At 42.1% G+C, this 24938-nt stretch overlaps 1 protein-coding gene across 2 annotated transcripts; it reads left to right on the plus strand.

Moving 5' to 3' along the window:
• The first annotated feature begins 325 nt into the window (after window positions 1-325).
• On the plus strand, window positions 326-23921 carry snx13 (sorting nexin 13). Of its 2 annotated transcripts, none has more exons than XM_046058398.1 (25): window positions 326-477; window positions 8563-8675; window positions 8771-8873; window positions 9047-9136; window positions 12299-12420; window positions 12521-12639; window positions 12919-13023; window positions 13167-13255; window positions 15152-15235; window positions 15412-15550; window positions 15690-15778; window positions 16010-16109; window positions 16780-16973; window positions 17221-17325; window positions 17450-17620; window positions 17783-17852; window positions 18599-18741; window positions 18901-19008; window positions 19119-19229; window positions 19423-19584; window positions 19891-19962; window positions 20064-20209; window positions 20613-20681; window positions 20762-20874; window positions 21357-23921. In XM_046058398.1, the coding sequence occupies exons 1-25, from the start codon at window positions 466-468 to the stop codon at window positions 21590-21592; spliced, it is 2865 nt and encodes a 954-aa protein (XP_045914354.1). In that variant the 5' UTR covers window positions 326-465; the 3' UTR covers window positions 21593-23921. The 2 variants fall into 2 exon arrangements, with proteins under 2 accessions (XP_045914354.1, XP_045914353.1); XM_046058397.1 differs by lacking the exon at window positions 326-477 and adding an exon at window positions 644-842.
• Window positions 23922-24938: the final 1017 nt, after the last annotated feature.

The following is a 24938-nucleotide window of genomic DNA, read 5'->3' on the forward strand; positions in this document are numbered from 1 at the left end:
TAAAATTAATAAATTAAACTACACTACCATCAATTGCATCGAAAATAAAGTGGCTTTAATTATTATATTTAATATATTATAACTTATCAGCCAATCATTGTTCCAACTAAGATAAAAAACACTTCGAAAATAATTTACTTTGAATGACATATTTTATATGTCCACTGCACAGTTACATCATGAATTGTTAAATTATTCTTGTAAGTAAGTCAGTCGTGATTGTCGCTGCATTTGTGTCCGTCAATCAGTCACGGTGTGTTTCTGCGTCATCGCCTTCCAGCCAATCGCAGGGCGACGTCCCGAAACGGGGCACCCGAGACGTAAACCTTACAAACATGGCGACGCTCCGAAGAGAGTACGGAGATTGGAAATACGACCGTTTTTAACCGAGAAAATAACCTCCTCTTCGCATGTTACAATGTGGTGGGGTTAGCCGGAGCCACCGCACGCACAGCCTTTTAGACGATGTTTGCAGAGGTGAGTTAGCGCCGGTGACATAGACGCGTGTACGGTTACAGTAGTTTTGTTGTCCAGTGATAGATATGGCTAGTTAGCTTGTACTAGCAGCTAGCGCCTCAGCGTTATCCCCGCAGGTAAACACACAGATTGACAAGGAGAGGAAGGCACACAGCCGCTGTGCTCCCAGATAGGCTGTCTGTCTGCTATAAGCGGCGGTCAGCCCGGGATTACACAGTTAACGCTAGGTTAATACGATGGGCTTAGGATATCCGCACTCTCATCACCGTGCTGAAATTAGCTCGACACAGGCATTGTCAGGAGTATGCGTTTAGATTATGAGTACCGTCCCTCAACAGCGAATTTCTGCATCACAACAAACACAGGTGAGCTGGGCGTTAGCTGATTGAACGGCTAGAGGGTCTAACACATAAAGGCGAAAGAAAGTCACCAAATTGGTATCAGCGAGGTTGGTTAAAAGCACTGTTGTGGACTGCTGCTTCCCGCACTGTTTTCTCTATTAGTTAACATGTAAGTTGGTTACAAGCATATTAAGCGGTAACAGCTGATTGCCGGGATGATAAGAATGCGGCTGTATTTCCTTCTCAATTCACTTTTCCTTCAGGGAAAGTCTGGGACATCTATACACAGCTGTCCGATGGAGGTGTTTGCAGTGGCATTCGGTAGCCTGACTGTCTGTCCGAATAGCTCCCTTCTCCTGTCAGACAAACAACTGGCCTAACACAGGCTTTCCTTAAAATATTAATAAGGTGTCTTGAGTCCATTGCTGCTGGTCAGTGGTTACAGAGATTACGCCATGGCTTTGTGATCACTCAGCCTGACAAGCTGCTTTTTTGTGTGACTTGTGATGACATTGAAATTTTGCTATGGTTCTCACGTGATGCCGTTTCTCAACACAGGCTGATTTCCAGGCTTCAAATAGATAGATTAGTGACCATGACACCTGCTGACAAACAACCAAACTGCACTGCCTGCCTCACCTGAGCGGCAAGTGACCTAACCACATCCAGGCACCTCTCCAGCAGTATAAGTACAGGTTTATCCTCTGGCAAGGAGGCTTTATCCGCCACTGCACTATTGCAAATATGCATGTCTGTAGCACTTTATGGTGTAAATGTTCCTGCCTTGTAACCTTTAGTCTGAATTCATTGATGGGCTTTTGTTGGGCCATCTTGAGATAAGTTTCGGCTTTTCACCAGCTTTGTATTGTCATTTTTTTATTGTAGATTTAAGATGTAAGGTGCGGTCAGAGATACTACAGTAGATGTAGCAACTCACTTGCACCTTTAATACACACGGGGCCCTTTGAGTCATCGCCATTGTCATCATGGATCTTACATAAGAGGTTGTTGCCTCTCCGCTAATATTAAACCTTTAGTCCATTTGATTGACCTCTTCACCTCCTGGGTTTTGTCCCAGAAATAACATATAGTCAGATATTTGCACAGTATGTTGTAATGCATGTTGTGTTTTGTAGTCCTGTTGCACATTTGATAGTATAATCAGCTTTGGCTGTTGACTGTGATGAACTCCCACATAGTTTGATGAAAACACCCCTTCACACCGAGTTAGTGTGTTGGTGGAGAGGTTGTGAGTGCATAGTGTGTTCGTCCACAGGCACATAAAGTTATCGCAGTGCTTTTCACCTCTGGCTAAATCTCATTAAGGTGTCTTAATCAAAGCTTGGTCGACATTAAGGCCAGCACGCTGTCACATCAGGTCTGCTTGTCTTCTAGTTCACCTCTCCCTCCTTCCTTCAGTCAGTAGAAGTGGTTGCCCCGCCAAACAAGCTGACACCTCTCAAGATATAAGCCCTATTCAGACTTGTGTCTACATCATGCTGAGACAAAGCGTGCACTTCGCATTTGGCGTCAGAATTAGACTTGTGTCACTATTTGTGATTGGATTTCACTTTTTTTTTATGTGTTATTTGCCTTTAACTGCTACAGCTGCTTAACAAAAACACAAAACAAATGTGAGGCAACACATGTGATGCAAACCACTACTATTGCAGAGGCTGGGGATCATTTCCCAGTAGGTGCACCTCTGGCTTGATTGTGTGTGGGGAATAACATAAACCACTAAACAAGCCCTCCTGGAGAAGCTTCTCACTAGAAGGTGAACAGAAGTAGCAGAGGGACTCTGTATGATCAGAGGAGGCATGTGGCTGACTTCACCCTCCCAAGGGTGTCAAGCTACAGCTCAAGGCAGCTGGTAGTACCAAGTTGGACAGAAAACTGGGGGAACAAAATAGTGCTTGGCCATACATCTAGAGAGTAGATGGCTAACTGGTACCTCGCCTTGGCCACAGACCGTTTTTGTGGGATGTATGTGCTACAGCTGGGTCACAAATGCAAATGAGCACTGGTGCCAGAAAAGCATCAGTGCTCCTTTGCATAGATTGTACAACTTTCTGGAATGCTACTGGAGAGGTGACAGACTAGACACAACAACAACTCTATTTAATAATGCTTTTTAAACATGTGAAAGATTTGTTTGCATTTCCTTATAATCCTAAATTCTTAGTTTCACCTTTATACTCTTTTTATTCTAGAGATTTTATCCTTAGACTAATGTGGTAGTATGGTATAGTGGTTTCTATCATGGTGGTCCTGGCGGATTAGGCCCCACTCACTTTCACTCCCTCTCAGGCATTAACCATGGATCTCCCACAGGAGAGCTTTAATGGGCTGAGTTAACCTCTATCCCAATGGCCACACTGATCGGTGCTGCAGCCAAGCGCTTGTGAACTTGGAGTTGCAAAAATAGCAATATCCTCCCATAAGCAGTTCTCCCCACACGTGTGCGCCTGAGTACGCACAGCATCTTGTGTATGTGGATTTGTTTTCAAGTTGCGCCGGAAAATCTGGGAAATGATAATCTTCAAGTCACTGATAAGAGGCTGTGTTTGTATGTCAGAATGTGCCTGGAGTCAAGGACGTCCAGTAGTGTAGCGGTCCTCAAAAAACATTCAGATTATGCACAGTTCATGTTGCTACTAGTCATTGTAAGTTTATGTTTTAGAGAGAAAGCAAGAAAGAGATACAGCCAAAATATGCATGGATATCGTAATATAAGACTAGACTTCTGATTTTGGTTATCATAAAGTTAAGAAATAGCAAAGTCACACACATTTCTGATAATAATTTAGTGTTGTAGTGAAGTAAACCGTGAATATTTCTCTACTTTATCCTCACCCATTATATCACTGGGGTAGGGTAATCAGTCGTATTAAGTGCATTTATATATGCTTTTTGAACAACAGACACACCGACATTTGCATGTGCTGACATCTTGTTCAGAGACTCTAAATATTGTTACGCTCGTGTTTGTGTCTGTCAATCGAGTGTACGGCTTGCGTAAGGAATTGCCTTGATGTCTAGATGTGTGCGTTCCCAATGGGCTTGGGTGTTAATCACTGGAACAGATGGTTCATGTTTAAAACCCTGTGTAAGCTGTAATGACTCAAGAGTGTCGGTTATCATTTCTCCTACGGAGCCAAACCTCCGCAGCCTCATGACATGGCCCTGCCGATGGCCTCCACAATCACTGCTGCTCGATGGTACCATTGACATCACACCGGATTTACGTTACCAATTTGATCTACATTTAAAGACTTTCTCAGGGAGGCATTGCATGTAGTAAGATGGACTTGGACAGTATTTATTTTATGTTGGACAGTTGCCTTCACACCAAAAACATGGTGTATGTCCAAACTGACTTTCCTTGATTATTCTGTTCAAACAAAAGCTGTTATGGCTGTTTTGTTTAATTATTTTTTTTTTTTATTAAAGTGAATTTATCTACCTAACCAGGGTATCAGTGCTAAAACTACACGAGCCCTCATATTTACAGAAACTCTTGGAAAAAAACACTGCTTGTAGTTTGTTCTGGCACAAACCCAGCCCACAACCACTACATCAGTCTTGACGTAATTAAGATGTTTTTCAAAATAATTTGTCCAGCTCTGACTGATGTCTCTAGCAGTGCGTGTGCTCATGGATCCTGCGTACCAAGGTTTGTTGTTCACTAGATGGGTTCAATGAGTAGTTGCTGCTTCAGGCCTGGAGCTAATAAATGTGGCAACGATAACTGCAGTGAGCTGCTGAAAGCTTGTGAACATTGACAACCATGGAACAATCGCCTTTTCTGTGATTACTGTGTGGGTGAAATGTAAACAGAGTAAATGTGTTACTGCAGGTCAAGCTGTTCATTGATGTTTGCATTAAAGTCATTACCGAGAGTTTGATTTGGTTTTTCATGTAAATGGCAACAATATTGTGGATGAAAAAGGTGTTATGGTTGCCCTGAAAGTGTCAAAGTTAAGGACACTGCAGTTCATTTGGGATACTAAGTCAAAGTTAGTAGCATAGAAACTGCTCTGTGACTTAGTAGCACAAGATAGTAGTTCTACCACTTCTAGCTCATCTGTGATAATAGTCCTCTTCTGTGACCAGCTTTATTCTAACCCTGCTATTTGTGACTTTTCACAGCCAGACTCGAAAAAGAGGAGGTAGTTTAGCCAGTTTAGACACATTCTGCAGCCCAGACGCCGGTTTGTTCACGTGCACTTTTACAATAAGCTGATTTATACATATAGAAAAGTATCCTGGTTTCTTAATATGGGTACATGATTTAGAGACTTTTTTATTTTTTTTTAAACTCGTTATTGAACATGTTAAAAGACAACAACGAAAGAGCAAAATAAAAACAATCAACAAAAAAGATCATCAGCAGATGATCCAAATAACAGTCATGTTCAAAGGGGGTAGGAAGAAGTTAGAATAACTTTTCTTGTCCTACCCCCACTTCAATGATATAATTTAGCTACTTAAATTGTTTGTATCACTTAAAAGTCCATAAACTGTTTGGTTGAACCTTGCTAACACAGCTACATTTAGCTGGGAGATCAATAAATAAAAAATAATAATGATAAGCTGGTTTCAGATGCTTTCACTCATTGTAAATGATGGTTATAGAGTAAGTGCAGCAGGTGTAAACATGTTGTAATGTTTCCTGACCTAACCTGGTTTGTACCTTTCACCGGGTTCATAAATGAAATGTGTTCTGTGAGTCATATATTCCAAGGCGTGCTCAACGATACTGTTGCTTCATTAATGTAATGACCCATATGTTTAAAACCAGTTCAGCTGTCGTGTCTTGGGCTTCGCTCTGACAGGACTGAGCCTGTCTGTTAGTCGTTTGGTTTACATTGAAGTCAGGTTTTCATTCTTCCAGTGTGCTGTGTAATCAGTTGGTCCTCAGCTGGTGTGGTGACGGGATGTCACAAGCTGATCTGCAAGGTCTGAACTGGAGCCAATCTAGGGATTTTATTTTTAAATTGTCTAGTATCAGCTGTATGAAGCCTGATCTGATTAAGATTGTGTGTTCATTTATTGTAACCCTTATGCTCTGGATGCACTACAGAGCACCACACTGACAGGGACTGTCAGCAAGCAAAGCCAGCAGCCACCAATGTCAGACTAAAACAACTAATGACAGATACATCAAGAAACTGCATGTGTTAAATAGGCTAAACAAAAAGACACAGTTCAGAATGTAGTTTTTCCTTTGCATTAAAGTATTTAATGATGAGATGCTGGGAATGCATTTACTTTGTCTATTATCACAACATGATGTACCCGCATATGCAGATTTTCATATATTCAAGATACCTGTGTCATGCTGTACTATGTTCAGCCTGCCTACTGCCATAGTCCGAGCAGTTGGTGGGCCAACCACTAATCTTTTTGGAACTGATACTTGGTATGAGCAGACATGTAAATGGCCCCAGATTTGGTGTTAAAACAAAAGAAAACTTCAGGACACCCTAGTCATGAGGCATGCATGTGCACAATGGCGCGCACATGCATGCCTCATGATTTTCATGGAATGCTTAAAATAGAAGTTGAACAAAACATGTTGTATTATTCTTAAACACTGTCCTATGCAGCAGCCCGTGATCAGTGGCCCTTTCTCCTGAATTATTAGAGGCATTTTCTATAGGTAATAGGTAAAATTGTGGATTGGCATATCAGAGCCACAGGCTGCACTTGGCCTGGTTCACACATTTTTGTTATACTGACCATATTCCTCAACAGTAGCTTGCTTTCAATTTAATCGAAAATGTATTGACACCGTAATGTGGCCTACTGAAATTTTCAAAACGGAAGAGGCACAATATTTGTTAAAGGTGTGTCAAAAAACATTTTTAATTAAATATTGTCGTGCTGCAGAGATGTCCTGGCCTGCACAACATATTCTAGTGACTTGAGAAAACATCTTTGTTTGTTACAGATCCTGGCAAAAATCGCACCATAATTCATTTTAATGTTTTTCAATGAAAATGAGAATAATGATGTAAAAATGACCATTCACCTAGTATCACTAATCATACTGCAATTGCAGTATTAGTCAAAATAATCACAACTAAGTTTATTTTTTTGTTTTTTTTTTTCAAAATCATTCAGCCACTTGTCATGCTAGGCATAGCACACAGGCCCATGTTTCCCGATTGCAATACAGTTGACAGCCAGTCTAATGTGTGTCATCCGATTGTCCATAGCAGGTTGTGGCGAAGAGAACAATGTCTCAGTGTCCTGAAGACGCTCTGTCTGTCCCTATCTGGCTCCAGCAGTGGACCTGCTTATCTAAGGAACTCGTGCGAACTAGTGTGAAAGTAGGGCAGCAGAAGATCAGTAGTGATGATCTCGGTCAGTGACTTTATCTGATGGCTCCCTGGTCAGAGTCTGAGGTATATACAGTGTGAGAGTTTTAGCGTTTAACCAGCTTTGTGTAGATAACTGCATTGTCACATTACTTTTTCTAAGGATTGCATGGCCTGGTTTCATTAATTCAGCTTGCACCTGCAGGAGCTTTCAGGTTTGTGGAGAGCTATGGCAGGCTCATCCTTCAGTACGGTATATCGGCCGATAGTAACGTATATAAACAAACAATCTTGTGTTGAAAAGTCAACTTCAGTGGACTCTGTACTATACAATGATGACAAAGTTGCTAAACTACCTCAAAACTAGTTTGGCTTGTCAGTAGGCTACTACAATTTCTAGTTACTTATCTTTGAGTGACAAGAACCCAGTCATACTTTAGTGTGTACCACTGAGCAAAACACTTGCTGTTGTGGGTGCAGATGGCATAAGAGTATTCATGGGGATTCATTAGTTTATCTTATCATATGTAATGTGAAAGCATCAGCAGTCATGATGGAGGTCACGTCCAGTGCGTTGAGCTGACCTAAGTGAGTGTACTCCCTGCCAGCCTGGCCTTGCTTTCCCACACTCGCATAGTGAGTGTGTATAAATCACACACATGCTTTCTGGTGTTTTTATAATTGCAATAATTGCATCTACAGCATTGGCATTGTATGGGACTGAAAACATAAATAGAGCTAACGAGAGTAACTTACGTGGAACACATTGGGACACAGAGTTGCTCGCTGGAAATGAGAGCTTGGCTTCCTTCACTGACAATAACAGGAAAAACCATAGGATATGACACACGAGTGTGCACACGCAGTCTAAGCCCGATACACTCTAACAACGCATCACACCACAGTGGCTGTCTTTTTGTTTAAATAATCTTTTCCTCTGCTGACATCTAAAGTGTAGAACAGTGTTTTTTCTGCTCTGTGGATGACATTGTGCAGTAAAATTCTAATATCAGTCTAATCATCTCATTTAATCTGTATTGAATTGCTGCTGATTTATTGTTCTCTTTTTTTCTTTCACAATGGAGTGAGCTGTCGAGCCCAAACTGTTTGAATGAAAATATAGGACTGTTTACTGCGTACAGTAAAGTGCAGTTTATGCAGTAACACCAGAACAACAAACCGTACCGTTTAGTGCCTTAATTAAAAATAATAAAGAAGATATATTTGGCATCTAGTACTAGTGTGCTTATTAAATGATCTCTCATTCAGTCTGTCTGTGATAGAAAGTAAATATCTTGATCAAGCATTAGGGTGGTAGTCTTTCTTCTCACCAGCTCTAATGACCTTCAGACTGGTTAAAGTATAAGCTGAAGTGCAGGGACTATTTAACTTGTGTTTTGCGTCTGTGTGTGTTTTAGGCCAGTCTGTCCATCTGGGGATGGGGGGGTCTTGGAGTCGTGCTGTTCCTTGTCACCTTTGGACCCTTTGCCATATTCTACCTGGCCTTTTATATCTTCTGCTTCATTGGAGGGTGAGCAGGAAACCACACATCATGTCTTTACAAAAGCTTGGTCTTTCACAATAACCACGACACGCTGTTCTCTCACTCTCACTTCTGTTTTCCAGGGGCTTCGCGGTCACTCTGCTCTATGGAAAGATCAACTCAGAGAAACACCTGGAAAAGTGCGAGCATTCTTACTTGCCACCCACACAAATTGGTATACTGAAGGTAAGAGCATGCCTAACATTTACACATTTTGACCTCGCCTAAACAAACAAATGAATTAGTTGTTAATCAAGTCTCTTTGTTGATGAAGTCTGCTTGCCAGTTACCATGCAAATTATTTCATTGATGTGATTGCTTACATTTCACTACATCTCTCGTCTTTTTGTCTCCTTCAGACATTGGATGAGATGAAGCTGGAGATGAAGCCTATAAAGATTGACAGGAGACTGACTGGCTCCAGCTTTATAGATGAACCACTACAACAGGTGTGTGTGTCTGTCTGTCTGTGTGACTTCCTGTGCATTTAGCACCTGTGTCAAAGCCAAACCAGCAATGTGCCAGCACTTTTGACAAAGCTGGGGAAACACAGAATTGTAAAGTTTTATAACATGACAATATTACACATGACCAGTGCTTGCTCTTTGTATCACCACATCAGCGAAAAGTTATTTTTCATTTGCAGTTGTTTATTACATACACCTAGCTAAAACTGTTGCAGTCTAATACAGTCCTGCAATATATTCTACCTTCATGAAGGTTGTTATGTGCAGTTTTTGTTTAAGAGTAACTTTCTGGACTTTTGCAGCCTGCATTTTGTTGTGGTGTTGAACTGTATGGCAAACTGTAGTTACTATGTAATGGTACAAATGTAATGAACTGTATAGCACTTACTGTGCAAGAAAGTCTTTCCTTTTTGCTTTGAAGAGTCCACTGCACTCTTCACTCAGCTATGAGGTGGCACAGCTGAGTGATTTGTGATCTAACCTGACCTCACAGAGCTAAACAATAAGGCTTACAAACATTGCAACCTCGGGGCACAGTTACAGAACACTAAGGTTCAGAAGGTCTCACTTTGGGAAAAGCCTTATCCCCACAGACATAGCCGCCTTAATAATAAGCCTCACTTAACAGGCCTGAGTGTGTACTGTTTTCTGTCTTTGTTATTACTGTTGTTGTCTGAGTTGTACAGTGCTGTGGAAAGGAACTTCCCCTTTGGGACAATAAAGTCTAAAGTCTAGAAGCGTTGCACAGATGGAAATGGGACAACAGATAAGGAGAAAAGATAACAGGATTATGACTGGATGACAAATACTAACACTCTAGACTTTTTGGACACTGGCCCACTTATGTCACTGTCTGACCCATCAGCTGGGTCAGGTCAGCAACTTTGTGGCCTCGAGCCTTAAAGTAGTCATCACTGTCAAACACTGCATGACCCCCTAACGTGTCAGCGACTCATGTTCACAGGAAGTTGGTTCCTTGTGTTTTGTGTCATTGGATTAGTCTCGTGCAGGATGTATGTAGGCTGATAAATGCAGGCTTTTGTCTAGTAGAGAATCCCCCCCCAGCAAATGAAAATATAATTAACCAGAAACTCGTCTTGACGTAATACTGAATTCATTTCAGTTCTGCTTCTATATGAGGTTGAGAGGTACATTAGGGTCACTTATTACATAGTGTTTTACATTGGATAATTTATTATTTTTGTGCTCATGATGGTAAATTATCTCTGTAAGTATCAGTAGACATCAAAAAATCTATTTTATTGATTTGACTTATGAATAAGTAGAGGACCACACACTGACCTGTTTTTGTTTTTTTTGACCACTACAAGGCCCAGAAGAAAAGCATTTCCATTTGTATTAATGTACTCCAGATTACTTAATGCATGTAATAAGATAATGCACTTATGTTGCCCTCTAAAATCTTATGTGACACTGTCCCAAAAACAGTGTGTCTTGGCTGACAAACTCTGTCTTTACAGAAAGTAGAACTGAAAGTTTCTGTGCTGTTACACTGGAAGTGTTGCACCGTTGCTCTTTTCATCATGTGACGCAAAGGACCAGTGTGTAGGATTTAGTGGCATCTAGTGGTGACGTTGCAGATTGCAACAAACCCTGAAACCTCATCCTCCCCTTCCGGGCCCTCTCCAGAGCCAGTATTTAGTTTGTCCATTATGAGCTACTGTAGAAACGTGACAGTGCAACATGGCGAACTCTGTGGAAGAGCACCCTGTAGATATAAAGGGCTTATTCTAAGGTAACTAAAACACTTGTTACACTGAGCATAAGTACAAGGAAAACTGACATGTAATAAACGGGTACAAGCTTTCAGCATGTTGTCCTCATTAAAGCAGCGTGGCCGGCAGAGTTAAGTACAGACACAGCAGTTTGTGATGGTCAGATGACACTGAATCTGCTCTACTGTGGTGCTTCTGTTCTCCCTTCTTCCCTGGGAATGCACACTAATCATTTCAGCAGCATGTGACCCTTGAGGTCTTGCACCGCTGAACATGACATCATGTAAACCTGCATGATGCTCTCTGAAAAACAATTTTTCTGGCACATTCTCTTTCTCATATGCACATAAAAAGTAGCATATACTAACAGTTCCATTGATTCATGTGTTGGCTTGATTTGATCATCCCTACTGTATGCAATGGAGAACAATTAAGTGATTGATTTACCCAGGTTTCATAGGACTCAAAGCCCAGTAATTTGTTCTCTGGATGTTTGTTAGCCTGGGAGCCAGATGAATCTGCCGAGCTCATGTTTCATTTGCTCAGGCAGATACGTCTGGCCATTGAGACAGAGTTACATTACATTACATTTACTCATTTAGCTGACACTTTTATCCAAAGCGACTTACAATTGCTATGTATCAGAGGTCACACGCCTCTGGATCAACTAGGGGTTAAGTGTGTTGCTCAGGAACACTTTGGTGGGTGTCACAGTTGGGAATTGAACCCAGATCTCTCACACCAAAGGCATGTGTTTTATCCACTGCTCCATCACCACCCCAAAGTTCTACACGTAGTGGATCCGGTCGGGCCAGTCACAAATGTTTATCTAATATGGGGCAGGTTTGATACAACGACTGACAGAGGAGAGTCACCGATCCAGATTTTAAAAAGTCACATGTCGCACGCTTCGCTGATCTGATTGGTTGTAGGTCCATGCAGCGTAATGCACCAGGGTCTCAAGGCTCAGATCAGACTGGGCAGTAATGATCAAATATGAATCATGATTCTGTTACTGAATTGCCATTTCCTGCCTCAAATGTTTTTACACATTTTAGTGCACTATTTAGCTGTAATTTGAGAAGGTCTAGGAGCAGACAGCAATTTTTTTTCCTGCCTGAAAAAAGACCAAGCGCCGCACTAACTTGCATGTTTCTCTCAGCTCTGCGTCACATGCGTTTCATTGCTCTGATTGGTTGAGAGGCATTTTGGCACCTTTGGAAATTTGGTGATGCCAGGCTAGATGTTTGTTGATTGTCAGCGTCTAGTACAGATTGAATTGTATTTACTCTTGCACAGCCATCTGTTTACTTTCCGTCTCCTCCTCAGTCCAGTAACAGAATATTGTTTCTATTTTCTCGTTTCCTCCTCTCCCCTCCTGCTCCTCCATATTTCTCTGTCCCTGTAGGTGATCCAGTTTGCTCTGAGAGACTATATCCAGTACTGGTACTACACTCTGAGCGAGGATGAGTCCTTCTTATTGGAGATCAGACAGACGCTGCAGAACGCCCTCGTCCAGTTCTCTACAAAGTACAAGACACATAGTCGCACATACGTGTGTATTTTTGTTTACTTTGATTTTTCAATTTTTTTTACCTGTGTATGTGTGTGTGTGTGTGTGTGTGCCAAGGTCCAAAGAGGTGGACTGGCAGCCTTACTTTACTACTCGCCTGGTGGACGACTTTGCCACCCATTTACGTGTCTTTAGAAAAGCCCAGGATCGCCTCACTGACAGAGAAGACAAGCAAAGTAAGCAAACACATTTCATGCACACCTGCGCTCTCACTAGCAGTAGTCATTAGTATGTTTGTCATGTCTCCTGAGTTGATTCAGCCTGTCTTTAACGATGATTGTGATTATGTAGTTCTGAGCTTTAATCAGAGTTTGGTGATCCTAAGATGGACTACACAATAAGATTTGATTACAATTGTGCCGCAAAAAAATTATTCCGTAAAGTGTTTGATAAAGTTAGATGATGAGATTTTTGGGTGGTGGTGATGACAATAAAGAAGAGTGATGTCTGAACAGGGGACATAACGGAGGAGCTGGTGGAGTCCTTCTTTGAGGCCGAGGTGGAAATGGAAAGGAAGATTTGTCGAGACGTGGTGTGCACTTCACACAAGGATGAAGAAGGTAAACACACTTCTGCAATGTGGCTACACTTACACTTCACACTGTCATGAAGAACTCGCCCACAAATGTCTTACCGTTTAGGGCTGTGGCTATTAAAAACTAAACATACGCTCTGTGTGTGTGTGTGTGTGTGTGTGTCTCAGGTTTTCTTCGCGACTTGTGTGAGTTGCTCCTGTATCTGTTACTACCTCCTGGGGATTTCCACAACAAGAACATGAGATACTTCTTAAGGGTGAGTGCATCTAAGATAAACAAACACAAAAGCTCGCTCTCACTCACTCAGTCTGTCAAACTATCACAACACATGACATCATCGGCCTGAGATGCGAATGTATGGTGTAAAATCGCATTCGGTCACACAATACAGTGGGGAGAACAAGTATTTGATACACTGCGGATTTTGCAGGTTTTCCTACTGACAAAGCATGTAGAGGTCTGTAATTTTTTATCATAGGTACACTTCAACTGTGAGAGACGGAATCTAAAACAAAAATCCAGAAAATCACATTGTATGATTTTTAAATAATTAATTTGCATTTTATTGCATGACATAAGTATTTGATCACCTACCAACCAGTAAGAATTCCGGCTCTCACAGACCTGTTGGTTCTTCTTTAAGAAGCCCTCCTGGTCTCCACTCATTACCTGTATTAACTGCACCTGTTTGAACTCGTCACCTGTATAAAAGACACCTGTCCACACACTCAAAAAGACTCCAACCTCTCTACAATGGCCAAGACCATAGAGCTGTGTTAGGACATCATGGATAAAATTGTAGACCTGCACAAGGCTGGGATGGGCTGCAGGACAATAGGCAAGCAGCTTGGTGAGAAGGCAACAACTGTTGGCGCAATTATTAGAAAATGGAAGACGGTCAGTCTCCCTCGGGCTGGGGCTCCATGCAAGATCTCACCTCGTGGGACATATGTGATCATGAGGAAGGTGAGGGATCAGCCCAGAACTACACGGCAGGACCTGGTCAATGACCTGAAGAGAGCTGGGACCACACTCTCAAAGAAAACCATTAGTAACACACTACGCCGTCATGGATTAAAATCCTGCAGCACACGCAAGGTCCCCCTGCTTAAGCCAGCGTATGTCCAGGCCCGTCTGAAGTTTGCCAGTGACCATCTGGATGATCCAGAGGAGGAAAGGGAGAAAGTCATGTGGTCTGATGAGACAAAAATAGAGATTTATGGTCTAAACTCCACTCACTGTGTTTGGAGGAAGAATAAGGATGAGTACAACCCCAAGAACACCATCCCAACTGTGAAGCATGGAGGTGGAAACATCATTCTTTGGGGATGCTTTTCTGCAAAGGGGACAGGACGACTGCACCGTATTGAGGGATGGATGGATGGGGCCATGTATTGCGAGATCTTTGCCTACAACCTCCTTTCCTCAGTAAGAGCATTGAAGATGGGTCGTGGCTGGGTCTTCCAGCATGACAACGACCCGAAACACACAGCCAGGGCAATTAAGGAGTGTCTCTGTAAGAAGCATCTCAAGATCCTGGTGTGGCCTAGCCAGTCTCCAGACCTGAACCCAATAGAAAAACTTTGAAGGGAGCTGAAAGTCCGTATTGCCCAGCGACAACCTCGAAACCTGAAGGATCTGGAGAAGGTCTGTATGGAGGAGTGGGCCAAAATCCCTGCTGCAGTGTGTGCAAACCTGGTCAAGAACTACAGGAAATGTATGATCTCTGTAATTGCAAACAAAGGTTTCTGTACCAAATATTAAGTTCTGCTTTTCTGATGTATCAAGTACTTATGTCATGCAATAAAATGCAAATTAATTATTTAAAAATCATACAATGTGATTTATTTGGATTTTTGTTTTAGATTCCATCTCTCACAGTTGAAGTGTACCTATGATAAAAATTACAGACCTCTACATGCTTTGTAAGTAGGAAAACCTGCAAAATCCGCAGTGTATCAAATACTTGTTCTCCCCACTGTATGTCATATATAACCTGTTAATTTGTCATTAAGCCACCAGCCAAATGCTGCTAATATTACTTCCCAACAACCGGAATAGGCTGCACTGCTGTACCAGACCATGTGACGGCATGTTTGTAGTGTAAATTGTTGAGTGTGCCTTGAAATGCAGTGGGGTGGGGTTTTTTTAGGAGGTGCTGGCGCGTGGTGTGCTACTTCCTCTGATCAACCAGCTGAGTGACCCAGACTACATCAACCAGTTTGTCATCTGGATGGTGAGAGCTGACACTCACACTCACCCATACCCCCTACTTATAAGCTGCTACTTGTGTATATAATATAAAGTTTTCCAGGAAAATAAAATTGGGACAGAAAGAGCTTTTGGGACCTGGGATGGATGGATGGATGTATGTATGTATGTTAATGTATAAATGTATATGATTTTGCATAGATACGGGACACCAGCTGTAACTATGAAGCCTTCATGAACATCCTGAAGCTGACAGACAAGCCTCCAGAGCTGGAGGCTGTCAAGGACAAGGTGCTGGAGGAGCTGCAGTACCTCCGCTCCCTGGACACCGCTGGAGACGGTGGGCACTCACTTTTTCCTCATTGACTCTACTCCTTGATAATTTGTCATTTGAGCACAAGCACATACGTAATGTTTGGCTAACTAAATGCACCACTTTCCTCTCCTCCCTTTTATGTGTTTGTCTCTCTGTCCTTTAGACATCAATGTGATCAAGAACCAGATTAACAGTCTTCTGTTTGTGAAGAAGGTGTGTGAGACCAGGATCCAGAGACTACAGTCTGGCAAAGTGAGTAACAGCACAGCCTTGTAGTGCTGCCACTGGACCATCCGGTAAAAACATACAATACCATTTGTTAGTTTGATGGTAAAACATTTTCTGCAAGTACCAGCTGCAGTTGCTCAAAGTCAGTTTGTTAGTTGAGTTTTATCTTTTGGTGTCAGCCAGATTAAGAATTCAGTTTTATCGTTTCTGCTCTGTGTACCAGACTTTGCCTATGCTTTTTCATGTGCCGTGTAGGAGGTGGATGCCTTGAAGCTGGCCGCCAATTTTGGCAAGCTGTGTGTTATCCCACTGGAACACATCCTCGTCCACAACATAGCCCTGCAGTTCTTCATGGGTAATTCTGGAAATGCATCATCACATACCACGGATGCCAAACATCACTGTAGTCCCCTCACAGCCTTACTCCTATAACATTTCTGTTAATCATCTTTATAATCCATAAGTTATTCCATCTCTCTAGAATTTATAACCCCAACCTGTCTAGTTAGGCAAACTCCTTTTCAGTCCCACATGACCTCGTCAGAGCTTATAAAAGGTCACTCCACTTTACAGATCAGATTACCAAAGAGTGTTTGTGCGTGTGTGTGCAAACCAAGTTCCGTCAGATCTGGTGTGGAAAATGAGTAACATCCCTAAACGTTGTTCCTGGCTCTGTCATTGTAGCACTTATGGAGAATGAATGTTTAAGTTAAAAACACATTTTTAAAAAGACATACAGTATGTTTAGATCAGTTAAGTTGTTAAAAAAAAAAAAAAAAAACAAAGTGGAAGGAGCAAGGCCACGGTATCATAACCTTGTAACTTATTTTTATCTTGTCTAAAGGAGTTAATTAAGTGTCTAACAGTAGATGGATCTTTACTTACAAGATCACTAGACAGCGCAAGCAGCCAAAGTGCTACATTTGTAAGCCACTGGTCCACTCACTATGTGTATGTATGTGTAACCAAAGTGTCATAGAAGACAGACACCATTTGGACCAACTCTTGTGTGTCTGTTGATCCAGACTTCATGCAGGCAGCGGGGGCCCAGGCAGAGCTGTTCTTCTGGCTCACTGTGGAGGGCTACAGGGTGACGGCACAGCAGCAGCTGGAGGCCATGCAGGGCTGGCAGAAAGATGGCAAGAAGCAGCCCAGCGCCACCAAGGGGCTGCTGAAAGCTGCTGCACTGGGTGTCTACGAACAGTACCTCTCTGACAAGGTAGGAGGCGTTACGATCACACAGGTGTTTTTAAGCCAAAAGCCATTTCAGCCATGAAGGACATTAAAACTAAATAAAAATGTTTTGGTCCTTCAGAAGATCGTATTATACTTATTAACTGTCACAAATTTGTAAATTACATACAAATACACTTGCTTTAAAGCTTTGCTTTCTTCAGCCTGTGTGGGTTAATATTTTATGAAAACATCTAATGATGTAAATCTGCTCTTTTTTTCTTCCCCATCAGGCGTCTCCCAGGGTGCAGGTGGACGAGGCGTCTATAACAAAGCTAGGGGAGAAGCTACAGAAAGATGACCCCACGCCAGAGATATTTGATGAAATCCAGAGAAATGTACAAAAAAGTTTTATCTGTATTTGAGGAAATTTCATGAACCATGACAACATTTCATTTCACTTATTTGCATAGATTTTGGTATCTCTGTTTGCAGAAGTCATTTCTTCTAATTTTACTCCAGGTATATGACATGATGCTACGTGATGAGCGCTTCTACCCCTCCTTCAAGCAGAGTCCTCTCTACGTCCGCATGCTAGCAGAGCTGGACATGTTGAAAGAGCCCAGCTACCGGGGATCTGATGATGGCGATGGAGAATCCTTCAACGGCTCTCCCACAGGAAGCATAAACCTAGTAAGTCTTCTTCACTTCCTGTTGCAGGGCTCAGAAAAAATGCTGACGTAGATACATGCCTGGTATTGTTTTTGTCACCCATCATATACAGGTAAGCAGCACTACACTGTGTTACTGTTGGCAAACTGTGTACTTTAAATGATGACTCCTTGTCATTTTCAGTCTTTGGACGACTGGGCCAACTCCTGCCATGATGAATCTATGCACCTACATGCCTTCATCTCCGACACAGGTACGTACACACACACACACACACAGAGAGTCCTTTTGTGAGCATTATTGCTATCAAGTCTATAAAGAGTGAGGCTGTGTGTTTTCTTTAATATCACAATGGTACTTTTTGCTCAATGTTATATTTTTATCTGTCATTCTTTAATGAAGCGTTGTGAATATAACTGTTAAGGGTTTATGCTAGATTCTGGCAACTTGTGTATGCATGTCAGGTTAAAAAAACATGTCATTTGACTCACTTCACTTGATGTGGAATTTGGGTGTTGGAAATGGTTATGTTGAGTGTGTGAATTGTTTGAGTATATTGGATATCTGTTAGCCCCTATTTGGCCCTCCCTGCATGTTTTTTCTTTCAACGTTTCACCTCCTAGCTCCATTCATTATTTCTGCTGTCACTTCATACTGTTCCAGTATTCTTTATTTCTTTCATTCCTTCACCTTCATTGTTTTTCTGTTCTTCCTTTTTCTTCCCTCCTTTCCTGTCATTCTGTCATATTTTCCTGTTTTATCACATTTCTACACCCTCTGCTCTGTGCTCTTTTGCTTGCTCCCTACACACACACACACACACACACACACACACACACACACACACACACACACACACACACACACACTTTGAACCTGCGCATACTTTTCTTTCCCCTTCTTTCATTTCTGCTTTCATCCGCCCCTCCATTCCCATTTTGGATGTATTACCGGGCGTGGTAGCTGACGCTTGTCTCCCCGGCTTCTGGGGTGCCGCAGGGGTTTGCAACGACCACGGTAAAACCTATGCGCTGTACGCCATCACTGTGTTCAGACGCACCCAGGACGGCAGTGAGGACTGCTGGAAGACCTATCGCCGCTACTCTGACTTCCACGACTTCCATATGAGGATCACAGAACAGGTGTGTGTGTGTAAATTATGGTATTTGTGAATCAGTTGCTCTGAAGTCAGCAACATTTCTATCCCAGAAGAAAGTTAACATTATTGTTAAAACATGGAGCAAAAACTCATGAACTCGGTTGTCTCCTCCTGAGTGTGATAAATGGTTCGTTCTGTTTAGTTTGAGAACCTGGCGTCGATCCTCAAGCTGCCAGGGAAAAAGACCTTCAACAACATGGACAGAGATTTCTTGGAGAAGAGAAAAAAAGACCTCAATGCTTACCTACAGGTAACAGTCTTGTATGGTATTGTTGACTAGTCAAATACATTTTGAATGCCTTTGTTGCCTTGCATCATTTTGTGGAGTGTATGTTAATGACTTTTGTATGTGTGTTCCAGTTGCTGCTGAATCCAGAGATGGTGAAGGCCTGTCCAACTCTGATTCCTTATGTTTATGACTTCCTAGAGAACAAGGCTTACAGCAAGGGCAAGGGAGAGTTTGCACGCAAGGTCAATAAGTGTTTCAGTGTCATTTATTTGCTACCAAATAACTGCAAATATATAATTGATATAGTAAGGATTTTAGTGGGTCAAACATATGAATGCATACTCTTAATCACAATAAAATGACTCACTGTACAGATTACTAATTTATAACTGGTTATAAAATACATTTTTTGCTTTTGTTTTATCCACCCATCAGATAGACACATTTGTAAATCCTCTGAAGAGCTCCATGAGAAATGTGTCCAACGCAGTGAAGGCCCTGCCAGACAGTCTGGCTGAGGGCATGACCAAGGTCTCTGATAACATGGGCCGCATGTCAGAAAGACTGGGCCAGGACATTAAACAATCCATACTCAAGGTAACACCATCACATAGTTCGTTACATCCTAAAAAAAGGAAAGCAAAGCAACTGTTTTTGTTCTAGTTTAACTTTTTAATTAGTGTAATGTGTCTTTTTCTGTGTGATACTATCATGGTGTGTTAGCGTAGAACCTACTGGCGGGGCTGTGGTTATAATGAGTGGACTCCTTTCAAAGCACCAGTCCTCACAAATCATGGCCCACTAGCCTGTAATTAACTGTAATTAGCCCACAATCATCCTCCTTCTGACAAGTTACTTCATCCAGCTTCTGACTATCTAGTGTCGTCTTCTTTTTTTCCCCAGGTGCCTCCACTCCTCCCCAAGACTGACATCGACCCTGAACACTGTCGAGTCTCTGCTCAGCTTGATGACAATGTGAGTCAGTGGGCATGATGTGTTCTTGGTGTTTGTTTTATTTCTTTTATAAATAATTTATTCTGGTAAAATGGCCAATACGGTTTTATTTGCGTGACTAGGTGGATGATAACATCCCGCTGAGGGTAATGCTGCTGCTGATGGACGAGGTGTTTGACCTCAAGGAGAAAAACCAGTGGCTTCGCAGGAACATCAAGAACCTGCTGCAGCAGCTCATCAGGGCCACATATGGAGACACAATCAACAGGTCAGACTGGCAAAAATAGGCACTACTTAATATTATATTTAATTGATGTTTATAACCTAGTTATAAGTTACTAAATAGGTTTCTGCACCTACTAGAAACTTGTCTGTAAACACAACCAAACCATAGAGTTGAGTTGTTGTGGTGACATGAAAAGAGATGGCTGGGTTTTTGAACATTTAACCAAAATACAGAATTTCATATAAATATGTAATGACCTATGAAGTCACTGTCTTTACTGCAAAACCAGTTCCACTGGAACTGCAAAAGTGTGCATACTTAAACTGAAGTACACCCATGTTCTGAGCTCCAGAAAATCTCTCACTCAGAAGTCTTGTGACAAAACAAAGCAGTAAATAACTTCACACAGAGCACAACCTGACTCATCTGTCCTTTGTCTCTGTAGGAAAATTGTGGATCATGTGGACTACTTGACCTCGCCAGAGCAGGTTGCAGACTATGTCAAGAAGTTCAGGTAACCCTTCCCCTTTTCTTTCAAATGCCTCTTGATTGTCAGAGTCATGAATAACCCTCAGTGGCTCTGTCTCCGTGTAGGGATTCCTACTGGCCCAACGGTATTCTGGCTGAGACGCCGCCTCGTAGGGACAAGAGCATCCGCATGAGGACACGAGTAGCTGCCAAGACCAGCCTGCTGGGCATCATGCCAGGTGAAAACACAGACCCACTTTATCTAGTTGGTACCCAGCCCTCGTTTGGGACTGCTGCATCCACTTATTCCTCATCCTTGAGGCCCTGTACAACTGAAAAATACCGTTGGAAAACACTTCCGATCAAGCATAAGTCTCTCCTTTTGTGAGGGATGTGAAATTAATCAAATTTTATTTTCAATTATGATTTCTCTTCCAATAATTATGAAACAATAAAACTGAGAGAAAACATTTATTGTGCCGCATTCCCTTTCACAGTGATGCTCTCATTTTGGTTCAGGTGGTATGTTCATTTTCCCCAAGTTCGGTGCTTCATTCTTGCCCTAATGCCACACCAAAGGTGCATTTAAGTGATCTAAGTGCTCCTCTGGTCAGCTCAAGTCCTGCACTGGTGTGAGCTCGGGGCAAAAATGAACCCACATGGAAAACGCTCCTCTTTTTCATTTTGCACACACTCCTGACTCTTTCTCTCCCTACCTCAGACGAGCTGAAGCACATCATTGGAGCGGACACCACAAGAAAGGGCATTCTCCGCGTCTTCGACATGTTTCAGTACCAACCCATGAACCGCCGGCTGGTCTACGTTTTCCTGGAGGGCTTCTTGGAGACGATGTTCCCCCAGTACAAATTCCCTGAGCTCTTTGTCAAGCTGCACTCCCGCTCGCCACGCATCCACAGATATGGCCAGAAAGTCAAATCGTCATCCCTCAAGAGGTGACAGGAGAGGACAGATGGAACGGGACATGGGCCGACTAGACACACACAGACTTGAGAGTGAGAGTGGGGGGGCTTAATGTGAACGGTGAGGGGTGGGTGTGTGTGATTTCTGCCCTTCCACTTTCCTCACACACTCTTTTTAGTGAAAACACTCCAATTATCCAGCTGATTATTTCTGTCATGACAGAACTGAAGGATGAAGACACACTCTGCCCTCCTCTCACTCTGAGACACACACACATGCGCAAACATAAATCCTGTAATTTGCACCAAGACTGAACATTGCAGTCTTTTTCTTTTAGTATATATTGTTTCCTCCTCCTTCTTTGGACTTTCACGTTGTGTTTAGCTTTATCCTGGGCCAGTTGATGCTGCTTTCCTGCGGTCCAGAGAGCAGACCACAAATGCTGTATTGATTTTTAAACTGCAGGCGTAGATAGCGTAGACCCACACCTTGCCTTACCTTCCGCTTCTGTCTTTTGGCCGGCACAATCTACCATCTCAGTGACCAGCTGTAATCAAACTTACCCTCACGCTGTAGACATTTTATCTGCAAAAGCTGCACACTTGCTAACATGCAAATTTTGTTTTCATAGCAACCAAATACATCAATAGCACTGGGTTACAAAGGCGCTGTTTTTAAAATGTGATTGAACAAACATGGGCCGAAAGGATGATTTTTATTTTTATTGTCCACATTTTTTCTAGCCTCTATGCTTCTCTTGAGACATTTTGAGGCTTTTTTCTATCTGAAGTGTTCCCATCCCCTTTAATGCTACTGTCAAAACCAGTGACGACCAAAGCCCATACTGTTACGTGTGTGTGCACTGGTTTGATGTGGGATACTCTGAACATTACTGTGCTTCATATCGTTGACGTGTGAGCAAAGAGAATGCAAAGTTGACCTTTCAACAACCTGAAAGGTGAGACTGTGAGGACACACTGGGAGGCTCAGCTCTAGGAGACTCTGGCTGTCAGAGCGCATCATCAAAGAATGTACTCTGGTCTATTCTGTATTCGGCTCATGTAGAATTTTGTGTGTGTGTGTGTGTGTGTGTGTGTGTGTGTGTGTGTGTGTGTGTGTGTGTGTGTGTTTAGCATGAAGACGCAACCCTCTTCAGTCAGAAACTGTGCCAGTGCGAGTTAGTGAACCAGCCTTAACACTATATACAGTATATACTGACCAAGAGACGCACGCTAGTAGCTCTCCTTCACAAGACTGAACGTTACAAGGAATCAAGATAGAGATATGGAGATATATCCCTAATCACTTTTATTCAGAGAACATGTCTTTAATTGTGTGCAATATTTTTTTTTTCTTTAATGCATGTGCATTTTGAATCATTGTTAACTGAAAAGAGTAATTCATATTGTTTTAATAGTTGAAAACATGAGAGGTTTCCCCAGAAATGTCGTCTTTTCCCAACAACTTAACATTCCGTTGTTGTAAAAGTACGTTGTTTATTTTAACAGACTTGTTTTATAAGTCTGAGGGGTTTTTTGTTTTGTTTTTGGTGTGTGTCGGGGATATTTTTCACTTATCCCTCGCCCACTCAGTACAGTACTCTGTGTTTTGGGTATCAGTTGGGCAGTGGTAGGGGGTTTTCCTTGTCGCAGCCCAGCTCATTGCGCTATAGCTAGGTCAGAAGCGGCCTCAAACAACTGCTTCTTTTTAACTCGTGAGCGGCGTTTTATGCATTCAAGCCTGTTCTATTGTTTAGATCGTTGTTGCCCCTTGTCCACCTGTCCAATAGGCTCACAGGAGAGCCATGCCGTATGACCAATGGAATCACTGCTAATGAGCACTTACCGTAGCTACTGTGGGAGGGCCTCTCTCATTGGCTGGACGGAGCCACATTCTGCTGCAGTCATTGGACGTAACTTCCTCGTCCGCTTTGATTCACTTGGCCTGAGCAGCCCTGGTGGACTCTGATTGGCTGAGTAGGAGGACATGAACTGGAGCCTCATACTAAGAGGTGAATATTTTGTCCCCATGGAGGAGGTGCCACCTTCAACCTTCTGCACACCTCTCCATACAGGAAGGCTTGTATTTTTTTTTTAACCCCAGTATTTATGATAATCTATGATAATGAAAACTGTCCATATATGTGTACAGTATGTGTTAATAGTGTGCCTAAATGTACTGTCAACTCTATTTTCATATTTTTCTTTAACCTAAAAAAAAAATCAATCAGAATGTCATGATCGTTTTACACGACAGAAAATGACTTTAGGGTGTTTTTTTGCATCATGCTTATCAAACTCTTCCTTGTGAGCAATTGTGCTCAGATCAGTATAACACTAATAAAAAGGTAACTCAGACTAACTGACCCACAGTGTGTATGCTGTCTTCAGTAGGTTTGCTTGCTGCATTTGTGATTTGTAGGTTCTGTGAATGGGTGCTACGTAGGTGCTCTATTAATGAAAACACTACTGATGCAGCTGAAGTTTCCCAGTTTAAAAAAAAAAAATAATTAGACGGACCCCTAACTGACATAAGATAATAGCCTTGCTCCTGGCTGTCTACAGTGCAGTCTGTAAGTATGCGGACAGTGTTGGGTCTGTAGTCCAGCACATTAGATAGAAAATTAAATCTGTAACTAAGACTGAGGTCAGAAGACAGTTGGCTTTAATTTGAGTGCTTACATTCATAGCAGTTCCTTTTCTGCTAATGACGGCTCTCTGTCTGAAGTAAAAGCAGTGCCAGCCAAAGTCAGTTTGCAGCCCAGAGTAAAAACTGAGAAATTAGTTTAAAGGTTCAGTGTGTAAGATTTTGTGGCATCTAGGGGCGAGGTTGCGAATACCAACCAACTGTCCAGTCTACCACAAAAGGTGTCGTCTTCTGAGACAGAGTAGCCAGTTAAGAAATGACGTTTCTTTAGATAAGTACATAATTTCTTAATATCTAATTATTCAGTAAAACCATATGTTATTGTGACTTGGCCACTGACCGATAACATGGAAAATGTAAGCCAAGAATGTGAAACACTGTCACTGTTTCTGCACCACAGTCCATTATAAACCACACATTAAAGTTTATACAAACATTGAAACATTCTCTCTGATTATGGACCAAAACTGCCCGCCAACAATAATATCTGTCCCGCTGCCAGATGATGGTGCTTTGATGGTGGCAAGAATATAAATAAATGCTTTAATAGAGGTGCTATTCACAATCACTTCCTCTTTACTGGTTTTGCCTAAAAAATAAAAGTGCGAGAATCTTGTTTACGGTCGTGCTTTATTTGTTGTTGAACTGAGCTTGTACGACGTTAAAGAGTCTGTAGGCTGCTTGACACATCTGAAAGAGCTATCAGAAAATGGGATTCCCCTAAATGTACTATGCC

This window comes from Micropterus dolomieu, linkage group LG09 (genome assembly GCF_021292245.1).
Source record: "Micropterus dolomieu isolate WLL.071019.BEF.003 ecotype Adirondacks linkage group LG09, ASM2129224v1, whole genome shotgun sequence".
Classification (NCBI taxonomy): Eukaryota; Metazoa; Chordata; class Actinopteri; order Centrarchiformes; family Centrarchidae; genus Micropterus; species Micropterus dolomieu.

Excerpts from the sequence above, each read along its gene's own strand:
- snx13 (XM_046058397.1), top strand. The coding sequence starts at position 795 with ATGAGTACCGTCCCTCAACAGCGAATTTCTGCATCACAACAAACACAG. Across the intron at positions 13,256-15,151 it reads ACATGAGATACTTCTTAAGG|GAGGTGCTGGCGCGTGGTGT; the intron begins GTGAGTGCATCT and ends GGGTTTTTTTAG. Across the intron at positions 15,236-15,411 it reads ACCAGTTTGTCATCTGGATG|ATACGGGACACCAGCTGTAA; the intron begins GTGAGAGCTGAC and ends GATTTTGCATAG.